At 38.7% G+C, this 13,275-nt stretch overlaps 1 protein-coding gene across 1 annotated transcript in view; it reads left to right on the forward strand.

Moving 5' to 3' along the window:
• The window catches only part of Fstl5 (follistatin like 5), a 687,984-nt gene that overhangs the window by 487,447 nt on the left and 187,262 nt on the right, over window positions 1–13,275 (forward strand). Inside the window, exon 8 of the mRNA XM_055596667.1 lies at window positions 5,668–5,788. Coding sequence (XP_055452642.1) covers window positions 5,668–5,788 — 121 coding nt within the window. The remainder of the gene's footprint in view (window positions 1–5,667; window positions 5,789–13,275) is intronic.

Consider the following 13,275-nt stretch of genomic DNA (forward strand, 5'->3'; position numbering starts at 1 on the left):
GGGGGGGGTGGAAAGGTCAAAGAGCCTGGCATTGAGTTCATGTCAGAGACAGTCTCTATTTCCCTTACTAAGATACACACTTGGGCTACATTGGAGCAGGGATTCTAGGAGGACATTGCAACCAGTCCTGATGAGACCTGAAAAGTGAAGGTCAAATGGAAGGGGAGCAGGACCTCCCCTATCAGTGGACTTAGAGAGGGACAGAGAGGATATGATGGAGGGAGGGTGAGATTGGGAGGGAATGAGGGAGGGGGCTACATCTGGGCTACAGAGTAAATAAACTGTAACTAATATAAAAAAAATAAAAATTTAATTAAAAAAAAAAGAGTTGTACACCAGTTCCCACCTCATGAAGTCTAGGTGACATCCCCAGTTCTCACTGCACACCAGATTTGTAACAACCAGAAACTTTTGAAAACACTACAGCAGGAGACAAAACTTTATAGTAAAGACATTGCAAGTAGAAAAAAAAAATCCAAGAATAATTACATGTCCTAAAAGGCACTGAAAATGTGCCATGTAAGTGTCATATATAACAAGTGGATGGTGTTTATTCTCTGCTACGTTAGAAGTAAAAACAACCATTGAAGTCTGTGTTAACTGTCTTTTCATGCATGTGGCAAAGCAGTATCCAGTTTTTCTTACCTTCCTGTTCATACTACATTATTGACCCCATCTTTCTATATTCTTGTGCATTTTACTATTTTCATTATCTATGTCTCAACTATCTTCTGTGTTCTTCTTTTCTTTAATTTTTTTTCTTTAAAAGACAGGGCTGTATGGAGCATAGAGATCAAACTACATTATATTTAATCTATTTCAGGTTTAAAGCAGCAGGTAGGAGCCAAATGGAACTAGGGAACATATTGTCATCTTAATATCTGTCGTGTATTACAGTGGGATGATTTTTAAAATTTTTATTAATTATTTATTACAATTCACTTTGTATCCTGGCTATGGCCTCCTCCCTTCTCTACTCTGAAACCTTCCTTTCTTTTCCCTAGTCACCCTATGCCCCTCCCCTAGTTCACCAATGGGGTGGGTCCTCCTCCCCTTCTATCTGACCCTAGCCTATCAGATCACATCAGGACTGGTTGCATTGTCCTTCTCTGTGGCCTGGCAAGGCTGCTACCTTGCCACCTCAGGGGGAGGTGATCAAAGTGCCTGCCACTGAGTTCATGCCAGAGACAGCCACTGCTCCCTTTACTAGGGACAACCCACTTGGATACTGAGTCTATGTGCTACTTCTAAGCAAGGGTTTTATGTTCTCTCATTGCATGTTTCTTGGTTGGAATATCAGCCTCTGCAGGGCCTCCAGGGCCCAGTTTTTTGTTTGTTTTTGTTTTTGACTCTGTTGGTCTCCTGTCCCCTCCAGGGCTTTCTATATTTACCTTCTTTCATAAAATTTCATGCACTCTGCCCCAAGTTTGGCTATGAGTCTCAGCCTCTGTTTCCATACCTCAAACAGTAGAGTCTTTCAGAGACCATCTGTGGTAGGCTTCTGTCCTGTTCCCTGTCTTCTCCTGCTTCTGATGTCATAGACATTGATCTATGGCTATAGCAGAATTTTACAGGGAGTCATTTACATGCTGTGTTCATTTAGAAGTACAATATTATTTTGTTTTTCCCTAGGCCCGTGGTCTGTTAAGTCTCATTTGTTGACCACTCAAGCCTTGTCAGGCAGGAATGCCATGCCATGGAGTGGGTGTTAATTCCAGCCAGTTAAGGGTTGGTTACTCCTGGGTTGTGTCACAGTAACATCAGCGCATCCTGCAGGAACCACTTAGATCACAGGGTCTGTAGCTGTTCTGGTGTTTACCTTTCTCCTCTGGTAGCATGCTAAGGACCTTCCAGTACTGTAAGCACTAATCAGGAAGGGTGAAGACTGCTTAAGCAGTAGCTTGAATTTTTCATATTTGGAGTTATGTAAGTGCTATCTATACTAATAGGGTATTACCACCAGTTAGTGGGGAACATCCAAGAATGTTCACAGTAGCCTAGAGTTTTTGTTTGTTTACTTATTTTGTTTGTTTGTTTGTTTTGGATTTCCTTGATGCTCCTTGGGTCAGAACTCAGATGAAGTTTCACTTCTTATGGCACAAGCTCTCCCATTATTTGGCAACTCCATTTACATTTTATTCATACTTGTAGATATTTTAAGAAGCTTCTGATGTAGTAGGTTTTCATAGGACCCATCAAATGGCTGGCTGTGTTAGTCATCTCTCACTGCATTCTTTCCCATATACTATCTTCCATTCCACTTAACCCTTTCATTCCATTCTGTCCTTGGTCTCTCCATAACTATATATTCAATTTCCCCTTCCTTGGAAGATCTCACCCTCCACATTAGTCCTTTATACTTATACTCTGTGGTTATATGAATTGTAGCTATATTGCTTTTAACCAAACAATTAATAACAGATATCCACATATAAGAGTACACATATTGCATTTGTTTGTTTTGTTTTTTTTTTTGGGGGGGGTTGTCTGGGTTAACTCAGAATGATTTTTTTTCTAGATCCATTAATTTGTTGATGGACATTTTAATTTCTAGCTATTATTAATAGAAAATCAAGAAACATGGATAAACAAGCATCTCTCTAGCAACATGTAGAATCCTTTTGGGGTATATGCCAAAGAGTGGTATAGCTGGATTTGAGGTAGAGCTATTCACAGCTTCCTGAAAAATAGCCACTGTAGAAGTTTGCAGTCCATCAGAAATGGATGGGTACGTCTCTTTCCCCATATCCTCCCCATCATGGGCACTATAGGTTGTGATTTTTTAAATTTATCTAACATTCTGACAAATATAAGATAAATATCAAAGTAATTTTAATTTGCACTTTCTTGATTATTTAGGAAATGTTTAAAATTTTAAAACTTTTCTCATTTTTGTGAACATTATGCTTATTTCTATACCCCATCATTTGTTATGTTATTTGTTTTTCTAACGTCTGGTTTTTAGTTGTGTATATTTTAAATATTCACTCTCTATTGGATGTGTAATTGGTAAATATTTTTCTTCTGTACCATGTCACTTTATCCAAATTATGCTGTCCTTTACCATACAGAAACTTTTCAGTTCCGTGAAATTCATTTTATTATTTACTCATTTATTTTTTAAGTCTTTAGTATAAAGCATTTAAATGAGTTTTATTCCATGAGGAGTTTTCTGGGCTGTCTACAGTATCATCGTTGTGTAAAGGATTTAACAAAGCAAATTGACAGTCCCTTCCTTTTGGGGACTTATACGGCTGCACATTAAGGTAGCACAAAGACAGTACAGCGGTGTTCAGCGTACCCACAGGTAGAAGTCTACTGAGGGTCATCGGGCTTTGACTGACTTCTCGATTCTATGCAGGAATTCCCATTTGGTGTGAGTACATGCATATGTATGTTGTAATCGCCACAGAAAAAGTTGTCTGATAAAACATGTGCTGAACCCATTAAGTGTTTCTGCAAACTTGTTCTTCAACAGAAAATTATTAGAGAGAAAACATTTGAGTCAACTAAAGTAAGGAAGATTGTGCTCACTGCCGAGAAGTACATACAGCCACAAAAGGATTTTTTTTAATTTTAATTTAAAATTTTTTTCACAATTTATTTATTATATATCCCTATTGACGCCTCCTCCCTTGACTCCCGCCACCACCACCCTCCTTTCCTCTTCCCCGCAAACCCTTCACCTAGCCAATGAAAAGGGGTGTTCTCTTCCTTTGCCATCTGCCCATAGCTTATCAAGTCTCAACAGGACTACCTGGATCTTCTTCCTCTGTGGCCTGGCAAGACCACATCGCCAGGGACAAGTGATCAAAGAGCAGGCAATCAAGTTCATGACAGAGGCAGCTCCTGCTCCCCTTACTCAGGGACCCACATGGAGACTGAGCTGCCAATGGGTTACATCTGAACAGGTGTTCTAGGTGCTCTTGTGCATAATTTTTTTAAAGGGCTCAATACAGACAGAATGTAGGGTCTCTGGGAGACACAGGGAGGAGGATGTTCCCTTCTTTCAATTCAAGGAGGAGTGAGAGAGGTCTATGAATGTCAAATAAAGTCCAATATATTAATTGTTGTTTCTAGTGTTTTTGCTACAAGTGCACTATCCAGAAAGCCTTTTCCTGTGCCAGTTATGTCAAGAGTATTCCGTACTTTCTCTTCTGTCAGATTCAGCATATCTGTTTGTGTGTGTGTGTGTGTGTGTGTGTGTGTGTGTGTGTTGATGTCCTTGATCCATTTGGACTTGTGTTTTGCTCAAGGTGATACATATGGATCTACTGGCATGCTTCCACATGTACCCATCTAGTTTGACCAGATCCATTTGTTGAAGATAGTTTCTTCTTTCCAGTGTGTATTTCTGAATGATTTATCAAAAAGTCAAGTGTTAATTGATACATGGCTGTTCCATTCTCAATTTTTGCTTTCAAAATGGTCCTTTATCATATCGTGATCTCAAACTAGTATCTACGTTTAAGAAAATGTTATGTTAAAAAACGTTCTGTGATTTGATTTTCTCAAAAAGCCTATGGCATAGAACTCTGACACAGAGTGAGTCCTATGTTATGTTTAAGTACAGCAAAGTCAATGAAAGCATTAACAGTTCGATGACTGTAGAATGATCCCACAGAGACAGCTCACTATTGGAGGTTTTGAAGCCATCCCCACCCCTTGCACACGCACAGACGCGCACACACACACACACACACACACACACACACACACACACACACCAGTCTGTGAAGACGGTGAAATTTATGAGTAGCACGAGCACAGGCTATTGATTCAAACTTGTCATGGAAATAGGAAGGTGAGAGGGGAAGTGAGGTCAAAATGCCCACAAACAGGCACTCTCACAGAGGTCAGAAAGTTGTGCTTTAATAAAGACTCTGCAGATTGTAAGAGCATTTTTTTCCAGAGAAACGGCAAACGGATTTGACAAGTTCCCCCACTGCGCACATTTATTTCTAAAGAGGTTTTCTGGTTCGTCCCCGCAGTTCTGAGGCTAACGTTTGCGCTTGGTTGTGATACACAGAAGTGAGTCTTCCGGACATTTCCTCGGGAATGGCCGTGCATTTGTTCCCCCAAATATCAAAGAGCATGGATATTTATTCAAATGGCCAGTATATGATCTTTAAAATTAAATCCTGGCTGGGAGTTCAGTATTGTGCTAGAGTTCATGGTTAGCATAAGTGAGGATATGATTTAATCTTAATGTCTCCAAACAAAATGAAACAAAACAAAATATTCTGTTCCAGAATATGACTCTAAGTTCTTTCACTGAGAACATACTATGTTAATAATTAATTTTTTCTTAATATGTACATCTATAAATGATATAAAAATTAGTAAATTATGTCTAACGTGTAATTAGCAATTTATTTTTAGTTATAAGATAACTTCTTGGTACAGCTTATACATCTAAAATTTAACGTATAAAATTATACTAGCATACTTAATTTTTACATTTGAAATTAACATGAAAAGTAGTCCTTATCATTGATAACTCACTTTAAGAGAGGGTGTATCTTAAGTAACTATTAAGTTAGGTCAACATCTTTTATGTTTACTTTGACATTTCAATTGCTTAAAAATGTTTAATGCATTTGTTTTGCTCCTGAAAAGAAATGACTACTTAAGTAGCCAACTCTGTGATTTTTTTTTTCCCTGTAGGACTTCGGTGATGATGGGTCCTTGTATATCACAAAGGTAACCACAGTTCACATGGGAAATTATACCTGTTACGCAGAAGGCTATGAAAATGTCCGTCAGACACACATCTTCCAAGTGAATGGTAAGAAGCACAGTGTTTCTGTAGCTATTTTTGCTCAGGTGATGATGGACCTAACAGTTGACTGGACAGTACGTTAATTTTAGCAAGGTTCTAATTTTTGTTTCTGTTTTCATTAGCATAGTATCATTTATTTTTATGTCCTCAAGTGAATTAACACTATAAATTGTTAGTAACAATTTAGTCATCATAAAGAGTTGCAAAGTAACATTTTAAAGCATAGGAAATTTAAGTGATTGGCTTTAGTTGAAAATATCAATAACTATGAAAACATGAATTTTAAAAACTGTTAAGATTAGCAATTTAGAATTTTAAATAATTTTAGCTGTTTGACTACTCTTACTAACATTATAGAAAATTCTTACCTATTTTTGTGGCCTGGTATCAGGTGTAACTCCAATATGTGTGTTGTGTAGAAAAATTCAGAGGTGAATCTCATCCTTAACTAGAAACTGAGGCTAGCCTGGGCAAATTGGCTTTGTCTCAGGTTTAAGGATTGTTTGGTGTTTGTTTGTTTGTTTGTTTGTTTTTGGACTGTGTTATATATGTGAAGCACATATTGAGTGGTTGTAATTTTAATTAAAATAAACATATCAAAACCCTTTGTTTATCACAGATTTCACCTGAGTTGACCTAAAATGCTATGCGTGAGGGGAGAAGTAGGTAAATATTGCTATGAAAACACAAGCACACAGAAAGATTACTCTCATTGGTTGAGATTAGCTTTTAATATGTTAATTTTGGGATAATTATTGATGCAAAGTCAAATATTCAAGAGTGAAGACTTACAGTCATCCTTGTATATTTAGGTTCTTCGTTTAAAGTTTGAATCAAATCAAGCTCAAGCTTGATTGGATCACTTTAGGAATGTGTGTAGATTGTATGTGGACTCCAAGGTCCGAGTGTTGGATCTAAAATTACAAAGAGAAAGAAGTCAGAGGGACAGCAAGTGTGAGGGAGCCAATGTCCATGAACTTAGTTAAGGGAACAGTCTAAACTGCTGGAAAATTTGGGTTAGGGGCTTAGCTTGTGTAGCTAGGGGTAAAGTACTTGTGTAGAAAACAAGAAGCAAGCATGTGCTCAGTCTCCAGCAGACACTGCACTCTGGACATGAAGGCAGGCACATCAGAAATTCAGTTCTTCCTCAGCTACATGGGATTTTGATGCTAGCTTAGAAATCTGTCTCTCTCTTCTGCTTTCAATAATTTTGTTTAATTTAGATAATACCTTTCAAAACAGTGTAAGGAAGCAGTCATCCTATTGAAACTGTATACACACTGAGAGAAAAGAGCATTTAAAATGTGTAGGAAAAGAGATAAAGCAATTTTGAATTATATATGTACATGTGTGGATATTTAAATGTGAGGAAAAGATTTTTTCTAAGGTCACTACAACACTTTTTCCTGATTTCTCGCACACTGTAATTACGATGCACACTCCTTCACATACACTATATCTTATAACATCATACCTATTTACAGCATAATAGTTTTTAAAATTCACCACTGTAAAACTACCTGTGAAATATATACTTGTCCTCACAGTTGTCTGTTGACTAGACTTCATTGCTCTTTACGTGTTCTGTTAACATAGTTACTAAGTGGCAGTGGGAAATCTTACGTGCTCTTTCTCAGTGTAGTGGGAAACATATTGGTATATCTCTTATGCTTAAAAATAATCTGGCTTAGAACTCTTTTTTAAAGAGACATTAATAAATAAAATAAAGCTAGACAACACAGTGAGTCTGACGATCCTTGACACACAAGAGTAACAGATGCTTTCTTTGGTTTCTGGGGTAACCTCAGTAAGAACCTAGCCTTGGGTCAAGTTTGGAGTCAGCTTCCAATGGAAACAGTGAAGAAAACAAAGCAATGGTGTACTGTGTTGAGTTTCAGGCCTTGTTAACTGGAACAACACCTGAGCTACTTCTCCAATTTAGTCCAGCCAAAGGATGGATGATGTAACTGACATAGTAAGACCCATCCTCATTTCCCTTTTAGTAGTAGTTGACTTCTAGACAAGTCCAGTACCCTGAACTTTCTCACATTTTTGGTGATTAAGGCACAACTATGCTACTTCACTGTATCGCTAGCCATTAGTTTTTACCTCTTAACATCACTTACTGTGAGTCTCATTCCTACTTCTTTCAGCCTAGCGACTTGGTTCTTCTTTCATGAGCCTAGTTAATATTCTACCTGCTTCAGAACTATATTTTAAAAGATCAAAAATGCAAGCCCCAATTTTCATCAGTTACTCTGGACTTACGGTTTGCAGTTGGCATTCCCAGACAAACTGGAGAATATGTTGCTGGGAGCTTCTGTCACATGGGAGGTCATGAGAATCACTATACATGGTTGTGCTTCATTAGTTCTTGTTCCTCCTTCCTGTCCGAAGCAGGTTCTGAAAGTCAGCCCCTCACTGAGCTCCAGCTAAGAATTTGGGGGATCTGAGCCAAAATACGGGTTTCTGTGTTGTAGGACTTGTTTCTAGGCACTATGCTTATTCCTTGTTTATTCTCTCTTGTGAATGAACTGTTTGTAGTCTGATGTCACATTTTTCTCAAAGATGGAATATGGTTTCAAAAGGAGAGACCTCAGAAATGAAGGCCAACCACCATCAACCATGACCTTATGAATTAATTACAAGCATTTCTACATAAACAGCTATCATCTCTATCGAATTCTTTGTGTGTGTGTGTGTGTGGTAATATAATTTTGTAGAACTTTATTCATTTCTGGGCAATAAAAATTAACAAATGTGATATTTATAGAGAATTTGATGTTTCCCATGAGTTCCATGCAACTTCAGACATTATTATTATTATTATTATTATTATTATTATTATTTACAATTTGTTCACTTTGTGTCCCAGTTGTATCCCCTCCCTCAACTCTTCTTATTCCCACCCTCCCACACTCATGCTCAGTCCCTCCATTCTACCCTCTCCTTCTCAGAGAAGACGATGCCCCCCCAGAGTCACCAACTCACCTTGGACACCTCAAGTCACAGTAGGACTCAGTGCACTTTCTCCTACTGAAGACAGCCAAGGCAACCCAGCTAGGGAAAGGGAGCCAAAGGCAAGGCGACAGAGTCAGAAACAACCTCTCATTCCATTCTTAGGGGACTCACAAGAAGAGCAAACTGTACATCTGCTGCATAAGTGCACAGGGTTTAGGTCCAGAACACGCATGCTCTTCAGATGATGGTTCAATCTCTGTGAGCCCCCATGGGCCCAGCTTGGTTTACTCTGTAGGTGTTCTAGTGGTGTCCTTGACCTCTCTTGCACCTCTAATCCTTGCAGCCTCTCTTCCACAAAACTCCCTGAGCCCAGCCTATTTTTTGGCTGTGGGTCTCTGCATATGTTTCCGTCATTGTCTGAATGATGCTGAGTTATGCTAGCTCCCTGTCTTCAAGCACAGCAGAGTATCATTGATAATGTTAGAGGTTGGCTCCATCCATGGGGTGGATCTCAAATTGGGCCAGTTGTTGGTTTGGCATTCCCTCAATCACTGTTCCATCCTAATCACTACACTTTTTGTAGGCAAGACAAATTAGATGGAAAGTTTGATGGGTGGGTTGGCGTTACGTTCCCTCTAATGGAAGTCCCATCTGAGTAGAGGATGGTTACTTTGAGCTCCATATGCCCTGCTGCTAGGAGTCTCAGCCCAGGGCAACACCATAGACTCTCAGATGGCAGCTCTGTCCCAGAGATGCACTCTCTCCTGCTCTTCCACACCTGATCCCAATTCGGTTTATTCTCCCCAGCCCTTCTCCCATCCATTTCTCTTGCTCCATTTACCTCAGATGTTTGTTTTATTTCACCTTCTCATTGAGATTCAAGCATCCTCCATGTTATCTCACTCAGGATGATCTTATCTAATTCCATGCATTTACCTGCAAATTTCATGATTTCCTTATTTTTGATAGCTGAGTAGAATTCCATTGTGTAAATGTACTACATTTTCTTCATCCATTCTTTAGTTGAAGGACATTTATGTTATTTCTAGTTTCTAGCTATGACCAGTAAAGCTGCTGTGAACATAGTTGAGCAAATGTCCTTGTATGGTGGAGCATCTTTTGGTATATGACCAGAAGTATAGCTGGATCTTGAGGTAGATCTATTCCCAGTGTTCTGAGAAAACTCTAGATTGATTTCCAGAGAGACTGTACAAGTTGGAACTCCTACCAGCAATGGAAGAGTGTTCTCCTTGCTTCACATCCTAGCCAGCATGTGCTGTCACTTCAGTTTTTGATCTTAGACATTCTGACAGGTGTAAGAGGGATCTCAGAAGAGTTATAATTTGCATTTTCCTAATGTCTAAGGACTTTGAACATTTCTTTCTTTTAATTAATTTTTTATTATTTTATGTATTAATTACAGTTTATTTACTTTTTATCTTAGCTGTAGCTCCCTCCCTCATTCCCTCCATCTTCCCTCCCTCATCTCCTCCCTGCTCCTTTCTAGGTCCACTGATGGGGGAGTTCCTCCTCCCCTTCCATCTGATCCTAGCTTATCAGGTCTCTTCACGACTGGCCACAATGTCCTTCTCTGTGGCCTGGCAAGGCTGCTCCTCTTTCAGGTGTGGGTGGGGGAGGTCAAAGAGTCAACCATTGAGTTCATGTAAGAGACAGTTCCTGTTCCCCTAACTAGGGAACCCACTTGGATACTGAGCTGCTATGGGCTACATCTGGGCAGGGGTTCTAGGTTACATCCATTTATGATCCTTGGTTGGAAAAACAGTCTCAGAGAAGACTCCAGATATCTGGGCCCAGATATATTTGGTCCTTTTGGATTTCCTGTCTTCTCCAGGTCATACTAACTTCCCCTTCTTTCATAAGATTCCCTGCACTCTGCCCAAGGTGTGGTGATGAGTCTCAGCATCTGTTTTGATACACTGCTAGGTAGAGTCTTTCAGTGGTCCTCTGTGGTAGGCTACTGTGCTATTACTTGTTTTCTCCTATTTCCAATGTCTATCGCATTTGTCTTTCTAAGTGAAGATTGATCATCTGGGATCTAGAAAAGATCATCCTGAGTGAGGTATCCCAGAAGCAGAAAGACACACATGGTATATACTCACTTATATGTGGATACTAGACCTATAAGATAGGATAAACACACTAAAATCTGTACACCTACAAAAGATGAACTAAAATCTGTACACCCACAGAAGATGACCTAAAATCTGTGCAACTACAGAAGATGAACATTTCTTCAGGTGCTACTCAATCGATAGAGAGTCCTCTGTTGAGCATTCTCTGTTTAACCCTGTGCCCCATTTTTTAACTTTTTAATTTGGTTCATTTGGTTTGTTAGTGTTTAATTTCTTGTGTTCTTCATAAATTTTGGATATTAGGCCCCTGTAGGATGTAGGGTTGGCAAAGATCTTTTCCCATTCTGTGTTCTGCCATTTTGTCCTATTGACAGTGTCCTTTGCCTTGCAGAAGCTTTTCAGTTTCATGAGGTCTCATTATTAATTGTTGATCTTAGTTTCTAACTTGTTGGTGTTCTCTTCAGAAAGTTTTCTCCTGTAGCAACACATTCAAGGCTATTTTGCCCTTCCACTTCCATTAGATTCAGTGTATCCGATTTTATGAGGAGGTCTTTGATCTATGTGGACTTGAGTTTAGTGCAGGGTGATAAATATTCTATTTGCATTCTTCTACATTCAGACATCCAGTTATACCAGTGTCACCAGCCAGCAGTGACACCCGAATACCATCTGAGGGACAGCTGGGGAGAGAGACAGGGCGACACAGAGAAGGACACCAAGTCTACATGCTGATCAAAGTGTCGATTTAATGGACGTAAGGGTAACACTTAAGTAGGCAAAAAAGTACAAGCAGTTTCTCACATAGGAGCTTTACTTGGTCAAAATATAGGAGAGCTCACTCAAGGCTACACAGAGTCTGCTGTCTGGTTACCATGGTAGCAAGGAATTTACTATCTAGTTCTCATGGTCAGAACCTTCTTGTTGTGAAATTGCCAGGGTCAATCTCTTAGCCTCCAAGCTTAGGTAGTAACTGGGGCTGAAAGGCCGAGTTCCACTGCACAGATGCGCATTCCAATTTGCCAATAACTCCAGAAAGGCTGCCACATACCAACACCATTTGTTGAAGATACTTTCTTTTAGTTAATAGTTATCTGTAGATGTGTAGATTTATTTCTGGGTGTTTGATGCAAATCATTGATCATTCAGTCTGTTTTATGTTTTATCATGCAGTTTGTATTACTATGCTCTGTAGTACAGCTTAAAATCAGGGATTGTGATACCTCCAGGAATTCTGTTATTGTACAGAACTCTTTTAGCTTTCCTGAGCTTTCCATTTTTCTATATAGTATTGAAGATTATTCTTTCAAGATGTATAAAGAATTGTGTTGGAATTTTGAGGGCGTTGAAATTAATCTGTAGATTTCTCTTGGTAAAATGGCCGTTTTTGCTGTTAATCCTACCTATCCATGAATGTGGGAGGTCTTTCTATCTTCTGATATATTTTTAAATTATTTTTTCAAAGACTTGAAATTTTTATTATAGAAGAATTTCCCTAACTTGGTTACAGTTATGCCGTGATATTTCATATTATATTTGGCTATTGTGAAGAGTGTTGTTTGCCTAATTTCTTTCTTAGCCCATTTATTCATTGTATAGAGGAGGGCTATTGCTTTGTAAAGGGGTTAGTTTTGTACCCAGCCACATTACTCAAGGTGTTTATAAGCTGTAGGAGTTTGTGATGGAATTGTGGGGGGGGGGGGTCGCTTATGTATACTATCATACTATCTGCAAATAGTATTTATGTGACTCCTTTCTTTCCAATTTCTATTCTTTGTTCTCCTCTATATATTTTTTTTGTTCTACGTAGAAATTCAAGTACTATATTAAATAAATATGGAGAGAGTGGGCAGCTTTGTCTCGTCCCTGATATTAGTGCCATTGCTTTAAGTTTCTCTCATTTAACTTGTTGGTTATTGGGTTTCTGTTCATTGTCTTTATTGACTTTAGATATGGGCCTTGTATCCTTGCTCACTCCAAGACTTTTTAACACAGAGGGACGTTGGATTTTGTCAGATGCTTTTTCAGCATCTAATGAGATGATCATGTGTTTTTCTCTTTCAATTTGTTCATATTGTGGATTATCTTGACAGATTTTCAAGATAATCTTATAATTATCTTATAATCTTATATTATCTGATAATAATATGTTGCACCATTCCAGAATCCCTGGGATGAAGGCTGCTTGATCATGGTGGATGATGTTTTTGATGTGTTCTTGGATTTGGTTTGCAAGCATTTTTTGATTGTTTTTTGTATCAATGTTTATAAAGGAGAATGGTCTGAAATTCTCTTTCTTTGTTGAGTCTTTTTATGCTTTAGTTATCAGAGTGACTGTGATTTCATAGAATGATTTTGGCAATGTTCCTTTTGTTTCTATCTTGTGGAATAGTATGAGGAGTATGGGCATTAGCACTTCTTTGAATATCTGGTAGAATTCTG

The sequence above is a fragment of the Psammomys obesus genome, unplaced genomic scaffold (assembly GCF_907164565.1).
Source record: "Psammomys obesus unplaced genomic scaffold, mPsaObe1.curated_primary_1811, whole genome shotgun sequence".
Taxonomy (NCBI): Eukaryota; Metazoa; Chordata; class Mammalia; order Rodentia; family Muridae; genus Psammomys; species Psammomys obesus.